General features: G+C 47.7%; 2 protein-coding genes across 2 annotated transcripts in view; one reads left to right on the forward strand and one right to left on the reverse strand.

The window, feature by feature from the left end:
• Positions 1-846: 846 nt before the first annotated feature.
• On the forward strand, positions 847-13,810 carry zhx3b (zinc fingers and homeoboxes 3b). Its single transcript, XM_048240641.1, has 4 exons — positions 847-1,133; positions 7,816-10,012; positions 10,044-11,810; positions 12,915-13,810. The coding sequence occupies exons 2-4, from the start codon at positions 7,996-7,998 to the stop codon at positions 12,923-12,925; spliced, it is 3,795 nt and encodes a 1,264-aa protein (XP_048096598.1). The 5' UTR covers positions 847-1,133; positions 7,816-7,995; the 3' UTR covers positions 12,926-13,810.
• A 5,121-nt stretch (positions 13,811-18,931) lies between these two features.
• plcg1 (phospholipase C, gamma 1) overlaps positions 18,932-23,424 on the reverse strand; it is a gene marked incomplete at its 3' end in the record, with an annotated part of 35,011 nt that continues 30,518 nt past the window's right edge. Inside the window, exons 25-32 of the mRNA XM_048241193.1 lie at positions 21,449-21,609; positions 21,055-21,151; positions 20,709-20,933; positions 20,318-20,466; positions 20,090-20,204; positions 19,782-19,943; positions 19,586-19,674; positions 18,932-19,189 (exon numbers count right to left, since the gene is read on the reverse strand). Coding sequence (XP_048097150.1) covers positions 18,932-19,189; positions 19,586-19,674; positions 19,782-19,943; positions 20,090-20,204; positions 20,318-20,466; positions 20,709-20,933; positions 21,055-21,151; positions 21,449-21,609 — 1,256 coding nt within the window. The remainder of the gene's footprint in view (positions 19,190-19,585; positions 19,675-19,781; positions 19,944-20,089; positions 20,205-20,317; positions 20,467-20,708; positions 20,934-21,054; positions 21,152-21,448; positions 21,610-23,424) is intronic.

The following is a 23,424-nucleotide window of genomic DNA, read 5'->3' on the forward strand; positions in this document are numbered from 1 at the left end:
AACCATTTGACCCTAGTGGGAGAGCCAATAACAAAATGCGACGTTCACGCAAGCTCCACGCGCTGGACCCGGCTGGACCACTGGAGTATGTTTGAACGTCTCTCAAAATGAAATAGTGACATCTGCTGTTGGAAGACGGTCACTGAACGAATGAATGAATGAATTAATCAATGAATGAATGAACGAATGAGCGAATGAATGAATGAATGAATACACATTGCGTGTTTTCTGTCCGCTATTTGTATTATCAGGATTGTATGGTGAATTGTGAAGCCTATAATGTGTTGTTTTCATTGGTGTAAACTAATTAAGCGGACTATACAAAAAACTTCAACTATCACACTAAAAATGTGTGACCTGGATGTTTGATCATCATTGCCAAGGTCATGCATGGGCTAATCGATGCGAAGAAAATATTATTTCAGAGGTCTCAAAAGCATGATGATGCCAATCAATGAGGATGTTACTAGTACACAGAGAAAACTATTAAGGCTACATGTCCAGTGGAAGAACTTCATGGACCTCATAAAGAATGTTAAAAAAAAGTATTTAATCAAGAGCATAATTTTATGATTCTCTGAAATATTAACAGCCCTCAGTATTTTGCCATTAAAAACACATTTATAAAGTTTTTAATAACAGTCCCACAAACCCACAAAACACCTATCTCGGATTGGTTACTGTTAGTGACAACAAAGTCACTATGCAATTTGCAATTGATGCTCTAAGTTGGAAGGATATCTGCACTGGACAGAACAAAGAGGATGACTGTTCCCATAACTAACTTCACCTCTGAGTCTGTCCATGAGCTCATGCCGACCAGAGGTTTGGTAGCCAGTGACGCTCAGGATCACGTGCTCCAACCCTGGGTACGTACGTCGTAGTTTCTTTTCCCTTCTCTTTCTGCCGAGATCGATTCGTAATAAACAAGAACGAGGGGGCCATTGTCGCTCCCCTGCCCTGGTGGCCAATATCACTGTTACAACGAGCACCTAAGAGAGAAGTTCCACCCCACTTCAGTTGGCATCAAAGGGTACCTAAATCTCATGTAAATTATTTATTTACTTGTTCCACTGGTGAGCTTGCTGTTTGTTGTCGATTTCTTCTGCCACATCTGCTGGATCAAGTGCACGGTAAGTTAGATCTGTGTTTAACATCCGAAACACTGTTTCTGTGCAGCTACTGGGACTAAGTTATAACCCGCAAGCTAGCTAACGTTACCTTCGTAGTGCTACGCAGGGCCAAATTAGCTAGTTGACTGGCTACATGAAGTCGCTTGTGTAAAATGGCGACAGTAGGTGGGGGGCGCCGAGTCGAGTTTTGGGGTATAGTATTTTTCTATCGTTTCGATTAGGTTGCTTAACTGTTTCGCGAGGGCCGTTTAACCACTGCCTCCAGGACTGAAACTTCAGCAGATGGGCACATCGCGCCTGTTTTACTCCAAGTAATAATATCGGGGTTTCCGATGTTGGTTTCAACGGGATGTTACCCCGTAACCACACAAAAAAATCTCCCTGGATTTAATGCACCCTTACTCTTTCAGCAACACGACAGGCACACGAGGTTGCCACAACTTCGTTTTTGGTAAAAACCACAGTGTAGGATTGATAGTCTCCCGATAAATCACGCTCTGTTGCTTTTTTTTTGCAGACCTTGGATGACTCAAATTTGATTTATCTGGATACATGCATTTATTATTGTACTTTATAAACATTATATAATGTAATTAAGTGTTGGTTGTTAACATGTTTGCCCTCATGCTCAAATATATATATATATATATATATATATAACATTTGTTTCATGATGACTAATGTTTACCCTGAGAAGTATATACAGGCTCACATGTTGTTTCTGTCAGTTTTGAAATGTAATGTTGTGATGTAACTGGTCTTCCCAAGTCTTCCCCTGTATCCAAAGGGTGTCACTTGGGCCATGATTTTTCCACTGAACTTTTTTTACTGACAGACAGACAGACAGGGCTGCTTTGCACACAACACAAATGTGCACCACAGCAGCTCCTATTCCTCTCTGTTATGACATGTAACCTGCCACACCCCCTGTATGACTGTATATGAAAACGAGTGAGACATTTGGGGCATTGCACCCGCTTACTCTCTCATCCCTGGGTGTGATGCACATTAGATTAATGACCAGATTATGGCTGTATGGGACACCCGTGTTTTGAGGGACCCCAGTCTGTCAGTCCAGTGGATAACCCAGATTATTTCTCTAGGGTCAGTTCAGGTTGGAGCACTTTAGTGAGATCAGCAGTGGTTGTGATGATAGACAAATCTGTAGTGAGGGAGATGAAATGTATGCAAATTTGACATTGCATGGGCACTGTACTAGAGCGCTTGAATGATAAGCCTACTAAAAGGAAGCACATGGCCTCCTTGGCAAAATATCATATTGATGCTATGGTAACAATTTTAAGACCTTATATCATGTATTTTACATGTAGGCCTACTCTAGTTAGTTGAAGTGAATTGAGGCTTAGCGCCTCATTGGATGTTGAATATTTTAGGGGACAGTGTCGCTTTGGAGAGTGACCTGCTGTCAGCCTTCTCCCCTGCTCAGGTACAGTCATTTCAGAACCATCCCACCTATGTGGTGGACCAGGGCCTGGGAGCAGGTTCGATTGATGGCGGACTGCACCAGCAGTCCTGGGAAGCAGGAGCGCGGGGATTGCGCTCGCTCGGTTGCTCGCTCGCCTTCTCTCTCTTGCCCACTCACTTGCTCGCTCGTGCATCCTGAGCTAGCGGTTTTGGTCAGCAGGAGCTGGCGTTGCAGTGTCTCGCTGGATAAGAGGCTGTGATGTCAGCCATTTTAGGTTGGACAGCGGAGCGCGTGGTGTGCCGCCATTTTTTTTCTTTCCCCCCCTCCTCCTCCTCCACCACCGCCCCCTTCCATCCTCTCCCTCCCTCCCTCCCTCCCCTTCCTTTTTTTTAACAACTGAGCCTTTACGCCTGAGGTGGCCCCCCTCTCTTTCTCTCTCTCTCTCTCACACACACACCATTAAAAGAAGAAAAATAGTTTCCAAACTGGTCACAGGCCCTAACTGTACTGGTAAAATTTCTGTTGGGTTGATTATTTCTTGTTCGTTGGCTCATTTATTTTCAATATCAGATCAGTCTGCCATAACGCGTTGTGTTGCCGAAAGGCTGTGCAAGGCCTGTCTTTTAAGGGGCCATCTTTGGTGTGTGTGTGTGTGTGTGTCTTTGAGTGAGTGTTGGGGTGGGTGGGTGGGTGTTTGGGTGGCAAATACAGGGTTGGTAGGTCTAGCCCTGTGTATGCGCCAACCGGTCTAAGTGTGGTGACATGTTGTGTCGTCTTGTGGACCAGGCGTAGATGGAAATAAACAACCCCTGGCTCAAATGAGACGGCCCTAGGTCCTCAATGGTACACAAAGGCAGAGAGAGAGAGAGAGGTTTAAAATCCAAGAGAAACAAGGGGGGAGAAAAAAGAGAGAGTTGCCCGGCGTAGATGATAGAAGTGTGACGGCGAGGACGACCACACCTTCGAGACACGGACACCGCCAAACACAGCGCTGAAATAGGAGCAGGGCTGGGACTCGGGAGTCACCGCTCGCAGGAGTGTGGGGAATAAACAAGCCAGCGAGAACCCAGCCAACCGGCCAGCAAGCCTCATTCTGTGTGTGTTTGTGTGTCTGTGTGTGGGGTGACTACTATGTGAGTTCTTGCATGTGTTGATAGGGTGTGTGTGTGTGTGAGCGAGAGGGAAAGGAGAGGGGGTGAGGGGGATGAGGGGGAGTAGGACGGCCGGTTGCCATGGGGATAGTAACACACCAGTGGCGCTGCCGACCTGTCTCCCAACAGACCGAGCTGAACTTGTTGAGAGAGGGAAATGGAGGGAGAGTGGGGGAGGGGTGAGCCATGCAAGCGGTCAGGCAGGCAGGCAGGCGGATTGTTGGAGTGGCTACAGCTTACCCACACAAATGGACAAACACACCAGTGTACTTCACGTCCAGCAGGCAGACGCTAGTCTTGAGGGAGAAACGCTTGTTAGACGTTTGGGGGGAGTAAATAAAATTCGACGTAGATGCACGGATGGGGCGCTGTGGCGGCGACTGTTCTTCCTAGAGACGCCGTCAGCACGGCTCCGTCACTGCCCAGCTTCTAAAATTGGCACCTACGGCGCGGCGCGGTTATAGAGACAGGCCAGTATGTTATGATTGAGAGACACGCAGGACATGTGACATGGCTTATTTATGTGCTCCGAAGGGGACAAAAACAATCCACCCCACGTCGGGCCAATTCTCCTCTCACTCTGAGGGACTTTAAGAGGGGGTGCCGCACCAAACAGGCACCAAACAGGCACCAAACGGGCCTCAAACTATCCCCAGTGGTTAGGTAGGCTACAACTTATAGGCTCCATGATGCCATGTCCGGTTAAGTCGCGCAAGAATTGTGGTTTAGTTGAGTTTTGGTTAAGTTGTTATTTTCATCTGTTTTGTATTTGTCTGTTAACAGTCTTTTGTCTGTGCGTTTGTTTATAAGCATGAGAACAACAACATTGCTTTGCTAATGATGATGACTCATTGCATTCTCTAGAATGTGGCTGTCTGGTGAATTTAGTGATGAAGCACATTTGCGGATATGACTCGCTAGACCATCCCACACCATGTGTGGCGTAGGCTGCTCCTGGCTGACCACTCGGTCAACTTGGTTACTGCGCTCATACCCTTTTATTGTTCGTTTTTATCCATCTGATATTTATTCCCTTATGCAAACGCACAGACACCTCTTTTGACCCTAAGGTCAGTCATAGGCTTGCAAATAGTCTGATTCTCAGAAATGCGTAGGCCTCACCACCCTTTACACAGAGGTTAGCGTGAGAGTTTGATCGGATTTAGATTTGGCCAAGGACTGTGTTGGTGGCCATTACCATTGGGCTTGCTTGCAATGCTGGAGACGGGTTAAGCACACAAAATGCAACGCGGCTCCTAGGTTGTCCACTGGCTCCATTGCTCACAGTAGAACATTCCAGAGGCTTCGAAGTACGCCAGAGAGAAGGAGGAGGGAGGGGAGGGGTAAAGGGGAGGGCCAAAGAGAGAGAACGACCGTGTGTGATTGTTGTGGTGGGGGTAGAGGTAGAAAAGCTGTAGGGAGGTGTGTATAGGGGGGTATGTGGGGGGGTGGGGTGTATTAGGGCAGAAAATTCTTTGCTGAAACACCTTGCCCCTTCCTCTACGCTGCGACAGTTAACACCCCCCATTCACACTCCTCACACACACACACTGCCCCCCCACCCTCTCACACACACATCCACATACACACAACCACACAAACACACACACCAACACTCTCTCGGCCCACTCCTCTCGCCCATCCCCCACTCGCCTTCTTCTCCCTCGTTCGCTCTCTCTCTCTCACCCTCTCTCTTTCTCTCTCTCTCTCTTTCTTTCTGTCTCTCTCTCTCCCTCAGGGCTCTGGCCCACGTGATGGATGGTAAGCCCTGCCCACCCCACAACCCTTTTGTACAGGTCATGTGACTCTCAAGTCTTGGCAGGGCCGTGCCCCCTCATGCAGAACCGAGTGGCAGTAGGGCAGTAAGGCCTAACGGAAGGGCAGTTCCGCCAGCGACGAAAGGGAGGGAGTGAACAGGGAATATTTCTTTGTTGGGCGCGGGCCACTCGTCTCCTCTGTCTCCTACTCACCCCACCATGCCATGCCGGTCCCCACTTGACGCAAACAAGTGACCACCTCCTGCAATCAACCTCACGTACACGAGCCGTTGAAAAAAAACAAACAAACAAGGAACAAAACAAAACAAGAAATTAGATGTTTGTGTCGCAAGAGTCTTTTTCTTTTTGCAGGCCTGTGCATCCTAGAATTCCTGGCGTTGCTCACAGGAGGCTCAGCACTGACTTCGCTCTCCGTCGTAACAGCAGTAAGCCATGGAGCCCAAACCCCAGTAGGTTATTGGCACGACGCTCCTTACTGTTCAAGCCTGCAGGGGTATTTGTTAAAGCACTGTTCAGTTTGTTGTTCTCTTCTTGAGTTTTATGACACCCCTTTTTTGCACTCTCTGCAGGAAGAAAAACTAGAGGAGGTAGTCATGGATCTCTAGGGGGTCTCTGTCTGCTATACCACATAGAATTTAACTGTGTCAGCTAATCAACAGATGTCTTGGCAAAAGCCAAAACTGTGCCTAGCAGGAGGCTCAACCCTGTTGGTCTGGTTAGGCCTCACTCAGGGGCCTCGTCAGACTTAAGAGCGTTTAACGGCTCTCTCTTCTTTTCTCCCCATACCATACGGAAGCCATTAATTCTGATTCTCCAAAGTGCTCGACAGCGACAGAAGGCTAAAGCACTTGAGATCACATCTTGATACACTTGCTGTGTGGAAGAAATGGAGTGCAGAGCACGCTCATAGTAGTTGTCTGGTCAATAACGAAAAACCAACAGGAAAGCGAGTATGTGATGTTTTTAGTTCTGATATATCTTCCCTCATCAGTGCTGGAAAATAGACATCATTCATATGCAGTCTACCTTAGAACTGTGCCTGTTGCTGGGACAAACCTGTGCTGATTAAATCTACCGTAACCTTCCTGTTGGCAGAACAAGCTAACGTGTTTGGATACCGCAAACTAGGATTAGGGAGTAAGATGGTGGTGACCTATATTTTTTTTAGCAAAGCCTGGCAGCTGTGTGGGAGACAGGAAAGGTGTGTGAAAAACGGGCGAAGGCAGAATGGTTATCGGTCTGTTGTCACAAAAAGATCCAGTGGTGTAGGAAGCCAGGCTTTCCAGATGAGCACATTGTGTTCACAACAGTGTTCTGTGATTTTAGCAGATGTGCTCGGACCTTTTGGGGGTGGGGGTGAAACTATGCAGACAACTAACCAGTGGCCAAAAACGTTGTTTGTGTGTGTGTTTGGGGGTGTGAGTTGTGTTCATTTGTGGTATTGTGATCGGTGTGGTGTTGTGGCTGGGGTTGACTATTTCACAACACTTTTTAAGGCCTAGTGTGGGTCAAGCCTTAGTTCTTTTGTAGGTAATTTCCTGCATTTCATAGAAATAGTACGGATAACAAATATTGCCTAAAGTGTATACTATGTGTGACACTGTGATCTCATCTGTCTGTGGTCCTGTCCTACAGCGATGGACCATGCTTTCCAGGGTATTGTGACCGTAGTAGCCTCATCAGGGAGGTGAGGGGGAAGTGCGGGTCACAGTCTAGCTCTGACAGACAGAATGAGAGACCATAAAAGAGCCATCTGAAGTGTCTGTTGTTTAGGGAGACATCTCCATAGAAGTCAGGTTCTGTGGATGGGATAAGTGGGGATTTAGTCGTTAGACGTGACACAAATAGATCACCAGACCACAGTTGACCTTGGCGCACAAAAGCTCAATGTGTTTTAAGTTACCCCCATTGATATATTCAATGCTGAGCCAAATGCTTTGCTGCTGACATAGATATATCATGCCAAAGGAAAAGAGCAAGTTTATAGGAGAGATTATAATGCTACTTTCAAAAGTTGTATGTATTTTGTTTAGTATTACCATGTATGTTTTGTATTTGATTGTTTGATTTTTGTTTGTAAAATCAAACAATCAAATACATAACATACATGGTAGAAATTGTATAGAATTGTAGAAATGTTTCCAGTCATTGCATGCATCAAGTCCTACTGATATAATTGTGCCATTTAAGGGGACACGTCTCATAACCTTCCACCTAATATTAATTCCACTTTAATTGTTCCCTCAGTGGGTAAGGTCATAATACTGTCTTTTTGAATGTTGAACACAACATTTGTTTAATGAATTTCCTCTGCTCTTTATCCACAGGTGTCTTTACTGATGCCTGGATCTAACATCAGAAGAGCACAGCTGATGGATTGAGTGGCCTGTCAGCCAGGCAGCATCACAGACCTGTCTCTATGGCCAATCCATAACTCAGCGAACCACCAAACTGCAAAGCCCACAGAAAACCAGTCTTCTAGTCCACCCAGCTTATTGGCTGCAGCCATGGCTAGCAAGCGGAAATCAACCATTCCTTGCATGATCCCGGTGAAGACCATGTATATGAGGGATGACACTGAGCACGACCTGCCTTGCACAACGACTAAGGACAGTGCCTATGCATCCCGGGAGGACTTGTACGGTCAGGGCTACCTTGACGCTGGCGAGCCTTCCAGGCATGACTCGGGTGAAGCCCTGAAAGACGGGGGCACCTACACCTGTAGGCCGTGTAACTTCGAAACCCTGGACCTGAACCTGTTCCTGGATCACGTCTACAGCGGCCACCCGGAGTTCCGGTCGGACCCGAGCTTCCACTGTGTGGACTGCGGGGTGACGGCGGCCAAGTTCGAGGGTCTGGCCCTTCACAACGCCCGCGTGCACCCGAGCACGGTCACCACCACGCTACAGCTGAGGAAGCGGGACCGGAAGGTCACTGTAGAGCAGAGCCTTATCCTGGGCCCCGGCGATAGCCTCCTCTCCAAGTCTCAAGACTCGGAGATATCCATCACCAAGACGCCCATCATGAAGATGCTGAAGGGAAAATCGGAGCACAAGAGGATCGTGGTTTCGCACTCCGCCGCAGACGACTCGAGGCTGGAGGCTGGAGTGTCCGTCGCCACCGGCAAGCCGGCCGAGAAGAAAGACCCCCCTTCTGTTACTGTTACACACGTGCCCACTATCGTCCACAATGGTTCGACAAGCAAAGTGACATTACCATCCGCCATACAGATCGTCAACGGCTCCGGAGCACTTCCCATTCTCAAGACGGCGGTCACGCAGGTGGTGTCGGTGGTCCAGAACCGGAACCTCCACCAGCACTCCACGCCCATCACCATGTCCTCCTCGCCCTCCTCCTCCTCCAGCCACAGCTCCAAGAACCTGCCCAAGGTCATGATCCCTCTCAGCAGCATTCCCACGTACAACGCCGCCATGGACAACAGCAGTTTCCTCAAGACCTCCTTCAGCAAGTTCCCCTACCCGACGAAAGCGGAGCTCTGCTACCTGACCGTCGTCACCAAGTACCCCGAGGAGCAGATCAAAATCTGGTTCACGGCTCAGAGGCTGAAGCAAGGCATCAGCTGGTCACCAGAGGAGATCGAGGAGGCCCGGCGGAAGATGTTCAACACCATCATTCAGACGGCGCCTCCGTCTGGTCATCACCATCACACGACGGTGGGCCGACAGACCCATCACGGCGCGGCCCAGCAGACCATCACGGTCTTGCCCGCCTCCCTGGGTGCCACCGGCATCCCGCACATCCTCCAGGGCAGCCTGGTGAGCCAGGGAGGGGTGATCGTCACGCAGCCCATGATGGCCAACGGCATCCAGGTCAGCAGCGCCCCCGTAGCCCTGGCGGTCACCCCCAAGCCCCAGAGTGCCGCCAAGCCCATGATGCAGGCCAGGCCTGCCGCCGCCCTGGTGGCCGATAAAGGAGTCAGCATGGTGGTGGGCACAGTGGGGAGCAGCAGCAGTCTCAACTACACCATCTGCAGCAGCAGCAGCAGCAATGGAGGCGTAAGCAGCAGCTGCTCCAGCAACGCCAGCAGCTCCAGCAGCATCATAAGTAGCAGCAGCAGCAGCAGTCGGTCAAACAGCAGTAACAGTGGGAGTAGCGGTCAGACTAGTGTGATTAGCACTGGTGGAGGCACCATCATCACCACCACCATCAGCAACAACAACAACAGCAGCAATGGCAAAACTAGCACCAGCAGCAGTAACAACATTAACAGCAACACAACTAAAACCAATAACGGCAACAAAAGCACTGAAAACGGCAAAAGCGCAGTCAACGGCAAAGGCACTGCACCCAGTGCCGCGAATACTAAAACCAACCAGGATGTCAAGAGTGGCAGCAACGGTAAGGACAGCAGCAGCACTGTGAAAAGTACTAATGATGGCAAAGCCTCTCCTGACATAAAGACGAGCACTGACCGCAAAATCAGTACTGACGCCAAGAGTGACAGTAAGACAGACAGCAAGAGCAATGGCACCAGCCTCACCACCACCACCACCACCACCACCAGTGCGAGCAACACTAACGGCAACACAAACAGCACCAGTGCCACGACTGCAAACACGGCAGCACCCGCAACCGTCACCACCACCAGTGGCCAGCAGCAGCAGCAGCAAGAAAGGAGAGACCGCAACAGCAGCTGCAGCGTCATCACCATCCACCAGCACAACCCCGAACTCCCGCACCCTCCCCAACGCCAGTTTCCTGGATGCCAACTCCAAGCAAAACAAGAAGTCCCAGGAGCAGCTCTCGGCCCTGAAGCAGAGCTTCCTCAACAACCAGTTCCCCAACCAGGACGAGGTGAACCGCCTGACCAGTCTGACGGGCCTGTCTGTGCGCGAGGTTCGCAAGTGGTTCAGTGACCGCCGCTACCACTTCCGAAACCTCAAAGGGCCGCGCACAAGCACGGGGGGTCAAGCTTCGGGCACCGACAAAACCACTTCGCCTGGTCCCGCGTCAGGCGCCAGCGTTGGTTCGTCGGACACGCCGGTGGTGTCATCCGCAGACAGACCCAAAACGCCCCCGCCGACCCCGACGAGCCCTCCTCAGCAGCAGCAGCAGACCACATCTCCCACCACGCCGTCGCGCCGGCCGCCTCGGCCCCCGTCTCCCGATTTCACGGCCATCCGGTATAAAGAGCGCGAGCCCCACCAGCTGGTCGCCCTGGAGGCCAGTTTCTTGCTGGACCCCGAGCCCTCGTCCGAGGAGGTGGACCGGCTGAGGCAGGAGACCAAGATGACGCGCCGCGAGATCCACGGGTGGTTCGCCGAGCGACGGAAACGGGCTGCTGCGGAGAAGAAAAAAGAGGAGGCGGAGAAGGCCGAGAAGGAGAAGGCCGAGAAGGAGGAGGCCGAGAAGGAGGAGGCCGAGAAGGAGGAGGCCGAGGCCTGCAGGGAGGAAGGGGGGGAGAAGAGCGAGCCTGTGAAGGAGGAAGTCAAGGAGGAGAAGATGAACATCGACGAGCATTCGGGTGGAGATGCGTCGTCGTCGTCGTCATCGTCGTCACAACAAGGTAAAGACGAGAAGCAGAAAGACGACGCTCCTAAAGTCAACCCCATCAAGATTAACCTGAAAATGCTTAAAGTGACCGAATCCAACGGGAAAGAGGGTGAGTGCAACCAGCCGGTCCAGGCTGACCATCCGAAAACGGCCTCTCCGGCGCCTGCCCCTACGTCGCCCATCCCCATCCCCTCGACCCCGTACCGCGGCAAGAAAACGGCAGACCAGCTCCACGTGCTGAAGCAGGCGTTCGCCCGCACGCAGTGGCCGGGCAGTCCCCAGTACGACGAGCTGATGGCCCGGACGGGCCTGCCGAGACCCGAGGTGGTGCGTTGGTTCGGCGACTGCCGCTATGTGCTCAAGAACGGGCAGCTGAAGTGGCTGGAAAGCTACCAGACCATGGTGGAGGAGGAGGACTACCAGAAGGCCAACCTGGACATGCTGAAGGAGCACCTGGAGATCCACGGGACGCTGGACGAGACCCAGGTGAAGGAGCTGGCCAAGGGCAGCGGCCTGACAGAGGACCTCGTCCACCGGTGGTTCACCAACAGAGCTCCATTGCTGCTGGCGGCCAAGAAGGCGGAGGAGGTGGAGGAGGGCGGCGCTGGGACTGCGACAGCAGGGGAGGTGGAGAAGGAGAAGGAGTCCAAGGTGGATGGAGCTCCAGCAGCAGTGGCCCAGCAGGACCAAGGGAGCGAGGAGAAGACGGAGCAGTCGACACCTGCCAGCACCGCCTCCTCCACCTCCTCCACCCACGAGACTGAGAAGACAATGGCGGCAGACGTGAAGTCTACAAATCCAAATCAAGGTTAGTTATGATTTGGCTCTGATTTGCAAATTATCCTTAAAAGAATGTCTATGCACATGGGCGTTTTTACCCCACACGTCCTTTTCACCTCACACCTGTATCACCTGATTCTAACAGAAACACTGTTCAGGTTGTTCACAATTTCTAGCAAGACAAGTGGCGTTAGCCCTACATCTTCACCTTTCCCTCATGCCTCATTCACACCAGATGCTTGGCGTGTACATGGCGGTTGCGTTACCTGTCCGTTTTCGTTTTGGCGGCCATGTTCATGGGTCAGAGTTTTCACACGACCTCTGTGTGAGACGTGCATCTCCGGCACGGCGCCAGCTGCAGCCGCAAGCCGGCTAGATAATAGAAGTGGCGCCTTTTTTTTTTTAGGCAAGAGGCAAGCGTGTCAGAAGCGGTCCTGTGAAAAGTATAGTAGCAGCTCCGCATCAGAGATGTTCCTGGTGTGAATACACATGCGCATCTGCAACGCAGCAGGTGTGAATGAAGCGTGATGCTCTTACTAGAAACAGCCAGTGGCTGACCTAAACAACCAAACTACATGCGTCCTGTGCACTCGAAAGACTGTGCAGCCTATATTGTTAAGATTATGCAACAAATGTGTATATTATTGCGCTTTCTTGTGCCACTAAGCATCAGGGGCATTACTTACAGAAGCATAGGCTGCAAAAATGTGTGTGTGTGTATAATTATGTCCACACGCATCTGGTAAACGACTCCTGACAGACCACACACTGGAAATGCAATATCAGATAAATAAATTAAGTGGGCAATTACAGGCCATGTCAAATAATGACGACTTATGTAGAACATTAGAGGGATCGGAACACATGGTCTTCCTTGTATCTCTGTTTGTTTACATGGATATGCTGTTGTCGGGAAAGTGTCAGAGGTGGAGGAAGTTGATGTCATTTGTACTGAAATGATGTGCTGTTTGGTAATGGTAATGCCCACGTTTATGGGCGTGGGTTCAGCGGCACTTGTAGGCGACTGGATTTGTTGAGCTGATTTTAGAGCAACATATTTTTCACCATGTTGTTTTGTCATGTTTGTCGTTGCACCACAATTAATGTTCCTGTTTGTTTGTTTGTTCCACAGGAGTGGCCTGAGGAGGCGGCGCAAGAGGCCTTGTGTGAGTGACGGAGTACAAGAGAAAACGTGTGCGTGTGCGTGTGCGTGTGTGTGTGTGTGTGTGTGTGTGTGTGTGTGAGGGGAGAGAAAGTGAGATCGCCCCGAGGGATGTACAGTATTGGTGGCCTTTACCGGGAGAGTGAGTGACTGACTGTGTGTGTGTGTGTGTGTGTGTGTGTGTGTGTCATGACAGCAGATGTGATTGTAATGGGATCGCTGGACAGACTCAGACCCACCCCGGCCCACACCTTCACCCCCAGTCAACACCAGCCTCCATGTCCATCTGAATCTAGGGAGGGGGTCTCCTCTCCGATCCTGCAGTGGAGGAAGGAGGAGACGAAGAGGGGGCTGAGGCTTTGCGTCTGGGATAGAGAGAGCAAGAGGGAAAGAAAGACAAAGAGCAAAATAAAACACGGAGGAAAAAAGAGGAGAGGAGCGTTGTTTGGACTGTACAGATGTGGACCAGAGAGGTTTACCTGTTGTGTTAAAGGAGTGTCTGTTTCTTGGAGACATAGTTATGGGGTACGTAATGTCAACTGCACAGCTCTTAATGAGCTTTTCTGTTTTGTGTTTTTTTTTTTTTAAACCATGACTGACAAAAGGGCCGCCATGGACACATGTATCCATATTTCGTACGGTTTTAGCACTGGACTATGGCACATCCTTGATGGTTGCATTTTTCTTGGGTTTTTCTTTTCATAAGAAAAATAAAACATCTGTAATAATAATAATAATAAAAAAAAAAATAAAAAACATCACAGCTGTAAAAGTGTCAAAGCCAGCTTATCGGTTCATAAAAAAAATACTTAGGCTTGTATAATTTTTACAGATATTATTTGCAGAATAAAAAGGTTAATGTGAAATGGTCGTCTCTTCAAGCACACATATTCTCCCATAACCCAGACATGATGAATGATGGCACACATAATAGTTGAATAAGTACTTTATTTAATTTTCAGGCTTGAATATGTTTCTTATGAAAGGCAAAATTAAAATTTATACTTTCCCGTTCTCACCCCGCATAGCATAGGCACATTACAGAAAAGGCTTCGTAAAGAGCTTCAGTAACAAAAGAAGGGTGACCATGAGGGGGAGAACAAAACAGACATATATATATATATATATATATATATATATATATATATATATATATATATATTGAAAAGGAGATTCCTGTGGGTGTGTATTTATAAATATGTGTGCATATGTACACCGAGGCACATGAAAACCGGCAAGCCATGCCGAAATCCTAAAGGAGGACAATGGCAAGTGTGGTTGAGCAATTTTAAACCAAAAAAAAACATTGTATATTTTCTTTCACTCGTGCTAATGGGAAAACCTATAGTGGAGGCTGAAGTTTTGTATTTTTTGTATCATTTTTCTATAAGTATTGTATTCACTGGTCATAAATAGCACAGCGTAGGAACTAAACCAGTAGCCTATATAAAGATGCGGCAAGAAAACAGAAGTCATCTGGAGTCAACACAGCCCATGTAGACGATGACATGAATGAGTACATGCATGAATGAGATGAAGGTCCACACTGCAGCCGACTGGCTCTCGCTCACTTGGGGAGGGAAGTGCACGCCTTTGTGCCCCCTTCCTGTAGCCCACCGTCACCTTAGTGCCTGCTAAAGAGGCTCAGTGAATTCCAATTGTTAGTGGCACCATAAATTAAACTGAATTGAAAATTGCTCTGATTGTTGACTCTTGATGACCCTGATGTCCACAAACAAATCGCAGACAGCAGAGCCAGACCCTTTCCATTGGTTGTCCATCCAAGCTGTAGTCTTGGGACCCATATGTGATGAGGAATAACTAACATAAGGTTACGTGTTCTCAATATTCAACATGTTCATGACCTGGTTATGCAGGTGAAGCAGTTTATGTTTATAGCAATGTTGCAGTGATTGTACATACATGATTTAATAGTCATCAAACCCTCAACTAGTCATACTCTTCCAATTGCACTGTTATATACTGTTGGCCAGTAACAATGTCCATGGTTATCAAGGGGGGAGTAGCTTTAATCACACTGAAAGTATGGAAAATGACCAGATTTATGAAATGATGATACATTAACTATCACTATCACTATCTGTGTCCCCAATCATATGAAAGTCTGGGATAGTTCGTTATACGGCTGAACCACAGGTGTGGGTGTACCTACAAAACGGCAAACGACAGTTTCAACGGAGAGAAAATTAGTAGTGTGAGCAACGTTTTCAATAACGGAATTAAGATGACTGTTTGCAAGCACACACACACTTAAGTGCTTGTGGGGCTTCCTGCATGACCTCTGTAGGCTGAAGATAGCAACTGCAGAGTTTGGCGCTTGGGTATTTCTTCCTGTGTGGTGCTTGTAGATCCAGGACTATCTAATCACCGGGCATTGTGGTAGTCACCAGTCAAGCTGATGATTCACTTTTTTCACGGTTATAAAAACATGAGATCAAATACACTTCAATGAAAAGCAGGCAAGTTCATGTCGAAATGGCACAAAAGGAAAACTGGCTTATAAACCATAAACCATATTTTGGATCCAGAAATTTTGGGGAGAAAATAAAAAATTGTAATTTATTTTTATATATATATATATATATATATATATATATATATATATATATATATATATATATATATATATATATATATATATATATATATATATATATATATATATATAAAAAATATCACTCAATCAGCACACTTTGTTCAGTGCACCATAGTCATTCTATTTGGTCCCTCATTTTGCAATACTGCTCTTATTTATTTCTATTTTTTGGTAATATTCATCTGGCAAAAGCCAAGGTCAAATGAGGCGCTCTTTTCTGTGCTTGCCCTACTGTTCCTTGGCATATTTCACAACACACAAGCATTATAAACATGGCTGAAGTCTTCTGTTAGTAATAGGTAAAAGTCTTCAATGAAAGGCATTAGAGAGAGAGTAATACTCATCAGAAGCAAAGGAGGAGAAAAGGGCATTTTTTAAAAGCAACATGGAACACAAAATGCTGCAGCACTAAATGGTCACAGACTCTGAGGGGAAACAAAATACATATAGGAAAAATATTTCCCGCATCCTAAAATAAGCTGCGATCATTCCCATGATAAATGGACTCATTAACAGTAAAAGGTTTCGCTGGGGGTTTAAGATGAGATTTAGGTATATACACATACACATACACAATACACTTCTGATGGTATTCTCAGCAGAAAAAAAAAAAAACACCATTGGATATTTTGTCCTCGCTGTTGGCAAAGGTTAAGAGAGAAAAAAAAAGAACCAAAATAAAAGTTGTAAAACTGAACATAGTCAGTATTTGGCAGTGCACACTGCCAAAATGACTGAGTTAGAGATGAGTGTGCAACAGCGTCCTCTGAGTGGCCCAGCTACGCTGAGAGTTAGCGCAGAGCAGAGCAGTCGTGGCTAGTTCACCACTATCCGCATCCGGACAACCTGCCTTACGCAACACAACGCAAACACAAAAAAATACAAAATAAAAAAAATAAAAAAACAGAGAGAGAGAGAAACCAATGGAGAGTCTGGCTGTGTGGGAGGCGCAGCCGATGCCAGAAAAGTCCTGCGCTCTCCCATGTTTCTGTTTCTTCCTGAAACCAGTGGCGTCCAACACAAACAGGCAGTATCCTCTTCCTGAGCTTCTTTTCAGACGGTCGCTCTGGGTTTCCCGATTTAAAAAAAAATATAAAAAAAAAAAAAAAAGGGAAAATGAAAAAAAGAGGAAAAAAACAGCACTAATGTGTGCTCAGGGACAGGCCGGATGCTACCGGACGTCTCTCACCAGAGAGGGGTGAGAAAAACCCTTGTGTTTAAAAAGGGCACATGGTCTGAAGAGTTTCAAAAGTAAAAAAAAGGAAAGGCGTCACATTATGAGAGGTTAAAACTAAGGTTTAAATAACACAAAAAAATGATCAATAAAAACAAAACATAAAAAAAAGGGCTCTTTGAGAGCAGGTCAGCTATGGCTGTTCTCTGGTAGACAGCAAAGCTGAAATAAATATATATTTATATAGAAATCTATATATACTTATATATGCCAGAGAAAAGGGAAAAAAAAAAAAAAAAAAAAACATAACTCAAACTTGGGGAAACACACACACACACACTGCGTTTCCATGGCTCCTTGTGGTCCTCCGTTCAGGCAACGGCTCCACGCTGGCCTCCGCGTTTGCACTTTCCACGACCGCTCCGCTCCCTGCTTCCATCCACTCCTACCTCCAGCCCCACCGTCTGTCCAGTAGAGGTTGTGTGTGCGTGTGTGTTTGTGTGTGGAGGGGGGGAGGGGGTGTTGGTGCTGATTGGCTGGAGAGAGAGGCAGGAAGAGAGGGGAGAACACGCACGGAGGGGAGATCTGCCTGAAATGTGGGCCAAAAGCTCTGGCGACGTTTCCATAGAAACAATTTTCACAGCAGTCCGTGACATCGTCGGCACCGGCGGAGACAAGAGAGCGAGCTGAGCGGGAGAGAGAGAGAGAGAGGAGAGAGAGAGAGAGAGAGAGAGAGAGAGAGAGAGAGAGAGAGAGAGAGAGAGGGGGGGGGTAGAGAGAGAGAGAGAGAGAGAGAGAGAGAGTGAAGAGAGAGAGAGAGAGAGAGAGAGAGAGAGAGAGAGAGAGAGAGAGAGAGAGAGAGAGAGAGAGAGAGAGAGAGAGAGAGAGAGAGAGAGAGAGAGAGAGAGAGAGAGAGAGAGAGAGAGAGAGAGAGAGAGAGAGAGAGAGAGAGAGAGAGAGAGAGAGAGAGAGAGAGAGAGAGAGAGAGAGAGAGAGAGAGAGAGAGAGAGAGAGAGAGAGAGAGAGAGAGAGAGAGAGAGAGAGAGAGAGAGAGAGAGAGAGAGAGAGAGAGAGAGAGAGAGAGAGAGAGAGAGAGAGAGAGAGAGAGAGAGAGAGAGAGAGAGAGAGAGAGAGAGAGAGAGAGAGAGAGAGAGAGAGAGAGAGAGAGAGAGAGAGAGAGAGAGAGAGAGAGAGAGAGAGAGAGAGAGAGAGAGAGAGAGAGAGGAAAATGATGGCTTATGTCATATTTCATATATTCTGCATAATTACTAGTAAATATATTTAGCAATTTGAAAACTATTCTAAAACTATTTTAAACTATTACACTTAGGCATATTTTAATGTGGTGTGTAGGGTCTAATTGAGTGCACATTGGTGATGTGTAGGTGTAATTGGAGTGCCTGTCACTTTAAGATAAGTGAGAGTAATTGACCCTTGACTCACCATTTTAGTCTAGTGAATAAAAGTTACAACATAGACATAAAGATATGTGGATGCAATTAATTTTTTTTTGTATGTCATTAGATAAAAATAAATGTTAAAAAAAATGTACAAGTCGAAGAAAATCTTTCTGGGATCATAAAAGAGATAAGTGTCTTGCAATGTTCATTAATGATTTTAGCGAGCACTATTGTCAAACGTGACCCTGAGCTTTGAAGGGATAGCAAGGATCTCTCTTCAGATGTAAAAGTTTGCGATGGTTGCTTAGCCTATTTCTAAATTACATTGAACCCAAATAGTAGGCCCAAAATGACAAAAAAGCCCACAGCCTAGATAGGTTTGGGAAACACAAACTTGAGAGATGCAAGTGAGCAAATCAACTTGATATTAGCCTATTATTATGTGTTACCATAGCATCACTTGAACTAGCAGCCATGTCTCACTGTTTATAGCACGACAGCTGCGCTTACGTGTGTGAGGAGAAAAAGGCGCATAAACCACAGGTTAGGGAGGAGGGCGCTAGATGCCAATTGACACGATAATTACTTCAAAAAGAACACGGTCATTCTCAAAAGTATCGATACTAATAAAATTAGGCATCGTGACATTTTTAATTTCAGGGTATTGCGATACTTTTGTAGTATTGGTGTACCGTGCAACACTATCCACCACACACACACACAGATCCACCACCACCATACATACACACACACAATCATACCGACACAGACAGATACACCACACACACACACACCTGTTCTGGGGGTCCACATGGTCCAACAGCGCATCTTGCTGGGACACCCTAAAGTCGTCCAGCGGGGGCTGGTAGCGCGACTCGAAGGAGTTTTCCCGGCCCCGGTAGCCCAGCGCCTGGCCCGGCGACGAGGGCAGAGGGGACATGGAGGAGGCCGAGGACACCGAGCCGGACTCGCCCATACGCTCGCGCCCCACGTAGCTGGCCAGTCCCATGGTGGCGGCGCCCAGGAAGGGACTCATCTCCCCGTTCTCATGAGGCTACACCGCAGATAAAAGGGGGAGTCGTAAGGTACAAACCCTTAGGCACTCTACTCAGTCACATGTGAAGAGCAAAACCCTTACTACCTTACATTAATAAGTCATGTTATTTGATTGTGTATTTCAGATAATATCAATACAATTGCAGTTGTGTTTGATTGAGATGTATGATTTATGATGAATGATTTATGAACATTTCATAAAATGGAGGATATAACATTTTGGAACCAAATTCTTCATACATTAATATACATACTGTATTATTTGTACATTTGTACTATATACATCTGTACATATAAACACATTAGCGCCACTGTACTGGAAACTTAAAATACTGGGAGGGGACAAATAATTTGCATGCATGTGGTGCCATATAGAACACAGGGGGACCCTCACCCGTCCTCTGATAATCTCCATGTGGACAAGCAAAGTGGCCAGCTCCAGATCCTCATTATAGCTGTTCTTCAAAGGGACCGACCGGTAGCCTGTGCACAGAGGGAAGACAGACCTAGAGTTACGCCACTATTCACACACACACTAATGGAGGAAGAGGCATGACAGAGCCATGAACACCACACAACCCATATGGTACCTGTCTTGAGGCCATTGATTGGAAAGGTGGCCTGTGCAAGGAAATTCTGGTCACTGAACATGTCGATCTCGTACACGCCGAAGCGCAAAAAAGCAAACGCAGGGTTGCCGACCGTGAAGCGGAAGGATTTGCGCGGCCAGGTGGGGTTGAGGCCGTTGTCAGCTGATGGAACAAACCAGGAGAAATACAATGTTTTATTTAATTTCAATACATTGATTTAGGTGTTTTTTTTATCAAAGATGACTAGGTTACTGTTAAATCAAACAGCATTCTGGGTAGTGGAGTCTGAGAGTTAAAGTTAGTCTCACCTTCTGAGTCAGTCTTCTGCTTGGCACTGTCATACTCAGCCCCACACACCTCGATCTCGATCAGTGGACACACGATGCCCCTGCCGTGCTTCGGTAGGTGACGTGCCCCCAACACCTATGCAGTGACGTGTGGAAATAGGATAGTTAAAGATATGAAATGGTCCCAGGTGAGATTATTGACCTCCATCACAAGAAATGACAGAAATCTAATCTAAATCTAATATTTACCTCAATGACCAGAGTGCTGGTCTCCATGCCCCTGAGAGAGTGGCGGTCAAACGGATCGAAGTTGTCGTCCCTCATGATGGTCGGCTGCAGGACATAACCGCTCCTGCCGTTGAGCATGAACAGGGCCTGGTTCATCTGCATGGGTTTATCTGGACGGACACACACAGACACACACACAGAAATCAGAAAAGTTCCTGAGCAAAGCAATTTAGTAGAAAAGTAGAGTGAAGCGAGTGTCACTCAACAGAGGATTCTATGTAAAGTGACAGTGAGGGACTCGCAGCATCAGATTCAAACCCCCGTATCTCAGGCAGCATCACAACTGCTGCACCACTCCCCACAACTATACACCTGCTCTAAAGGTGGAACTGGGGAACCTTGCGGTGCTCACCTGCGGTCTGGAAGTTGAGGGCCACCAGCTGACTGCCGCACAGCCACATGGGTAAGGGGTCGTAGTTGGAGGAGTCCAGGCGCTGGCCCTTGGGGTAGATGCGCGACAGCTGCAGCCGGTTGTACTGCAAGAACTTCTTCCCCTTGATCCGGTTCACATACTTCTCCGCCTTGGTCTCTGGGAAGGACGACATGTCCCGGAAGCAAGCACGCTCCGTTCCAATCTCTACACACACACAAACACAGTCATTAGGAGGCTTAAGAGAGAGTGTGTGTGAGTGAGTGAGTGAGTGAGTGGTGTATAATGACGTTCTGATGGCTGTGGAACGCAGAAAGGGTTCTCTTACTGTCTTCGTCAAAAGGAACCGGCCGGCAATAGATGACCAGGTCCGAAAGCTCCAGGGCGATCTTCTTCCTCCTCTCCATAATCTTCCCTTCTTCCAGCTGTGTGGCAGACAACTTCATCATAAGCCTACGTTCATTTACTAGAATCATTCCCTCACCCCACACACATAGAAGCATCAAAAAGACCAATAAGAAACAAAATGTTCCATCCTTCCAGTTTTTATTAATAATTCTGTACTAAATTGCTAGCCTGCTGGTCTAAACCTAACACAATGCATGGCAGGAACCAGCTTATGCTAGCTTTAGAAGTGACACAAAACAAGATAACATAGCACTGAATATTTCAGTAAATAAATTCAGGCAGTCTGTTAGTCGACCATGCTTTGCTTTACTGGCCTTCGCCTCGGAGGTCATGGTGACCTCGCGAATCTTGAGGACCCAGTCCTTGAGCTCCTCCTGAGTGCTGGCGGCGATGTCCAGGACAGGCGACCGCGGTGCGGCCGATGGCACCAGCGAAAAGACGAACTGCCGGCTGCCCTTCCCCTCTTGGCGGACCACTGTGCCCAAAAAGAGAGAGAGAGACAGACAGACAGGTCAGAAAGGGCATCTACGTCAGCTTTGGCCAGTTGAAAGGTTGTATCAGCGATTTCAGGCTCAAAAAAGGCCCAAACATAAATGATCACATTCATCTAATCTTTCCTAACGATCCGCTAGCTGTCTACCCCATAAGCAGGCCGTCAAAAATGTGTCTCTGTAGGCAGCCTAGGCTCCGAGATCTGTACACAAAAACAATTGCTACCAACAAGGGTTGGCAACCCACTCAAAGGCAAATTAAAGTGTTTCAACCAATAACCGACGAGATGCGCGTTTAGGAGAGTTTTAATTGCACGGGAGGGAGGGGGAGGGAGAAGCGAGCTAGCTCTCTGTTTTGTTTGAACATCAACAGAAGTGACGTATCCCCACTATCGCTGATACAACCTTTAAACCACATAAACACACGATCTCCCATAGGAGAGTTCAAGCTAGCCAAGCACACAATGGAGAACATTCAAATTGTGGCTTAAGAAACTGAAATGACACTTTTAGAGAAACGTAGCCAATTCGGAAACAGAACAATAGATGCTATGTGCATCCAGGAGGCGTCGTAGGGCATCAGGAAACAAGCTCATCCTTAAAATCAACTGCATCTGTGGGGCTGAGTGAATCTGATCCGTGAACATACAGACAGTGAAAACCCAGAGCCAGAAGTGGATGCTGCTCCCTATGCGGCCGAGCCCTTCAGCACAGATCAGATAAGCGTGTTCCTTAAGCACGTTTGCACGAGCGGCTCTCTACATCAGTGACGCCGGAGTGGACCTGAACGGAGTGGAGAGAGGGGCTGAGCATGCAGTAGAGCAGTGGTTCTCATACTGTGGTACTGGTACCACTGGTGGTACGTGAACTCTCGCTAGTGGTACTCAGGGAGTCTCCAAGGTGTCTTTTCATAGACTTGACAACGCAAAACAGTACGTATGTACAATGTAAAATATGTAGTTGAATTGGCCTATGTAATGCCGGTCATAATGGTGGTACTTGGAGAGCCAATTGTTTTCTTGGGTGGTACTCATTGTGAAAAGTTTGAAAACCGCTGCAGTAGAGCATATGCACGGAGCAAGGCAGCGCACTGAGCCACCGGAGGGAGTCAATGATCTAATAGAGCAGCTCACAGAACAGGGAGAGATGAGAGTGTGTGATGTGAGTGTGTGGAGATGTACGTGTCTGTGTGTCTGTGTGTCTGTGTGTCTGTGTGTCTGTGTGTCTGTGTGTCTGTGTGTCTGTGTGTCTGTGTGTCTGTGTGTCTGTGTGTCTGTGTGTGTGTGTGTCTGTGTGTGTGTGTGTGTGTGTGTCTGTGTGTATGCGTGTGTGTGTGTCTGTGTGTGTGTGGAGATATGTGTGTGTGTGTGTGTGTGTGTCTGTGTGTGTGTGTTTGAGAATGTGTGTGAGTGTATCTTTTGAGAATGTGGTGTGTGTGTGTGTGTGTGTGTGTGTGGTCAGAGTGGCAGATAAAGAGTGTTGGAGATGTCAGATGAAGAGCCTCTGAGTAGAGGAGAAACAGATGAAAATCTGAGATCTGAAGAGATACAGATACAGACATGAGAGACAGACAGACACGAGAGACAGACAGACACGAGAGACAGAAGAAAAGGAAAGAAAGACAGAGATACGAGAGAGCAGATGGTACGATGACTGCAGGGAGCGGATGCACTGGGGACCCCTAACTCTCTCTGTAGAAAGGTGCACGCAGGCGTGTGTGTGTGTGTGTGTGTGTGTGTGTGTGTGTACTGCAGGATGACATCAGAAAAATGTGCAGTGGTCTTAGTTTTTTCCAGAGC

This window comes from Alosa alosa, chromosome 4 (genome assembly GCF_017589495.1).
Source record: "Alosa alosa isolate M-15738 ecotype Scorff River chromosome 4, AALO_Geno_1.1, whole genome shotgun sequence".
Lineage (NCBI taxonomy): Eukaryota > Metazoa > Chordata > Actinopteri > Clupeiformes > Clupeidae > Alosa > Alosa alosa.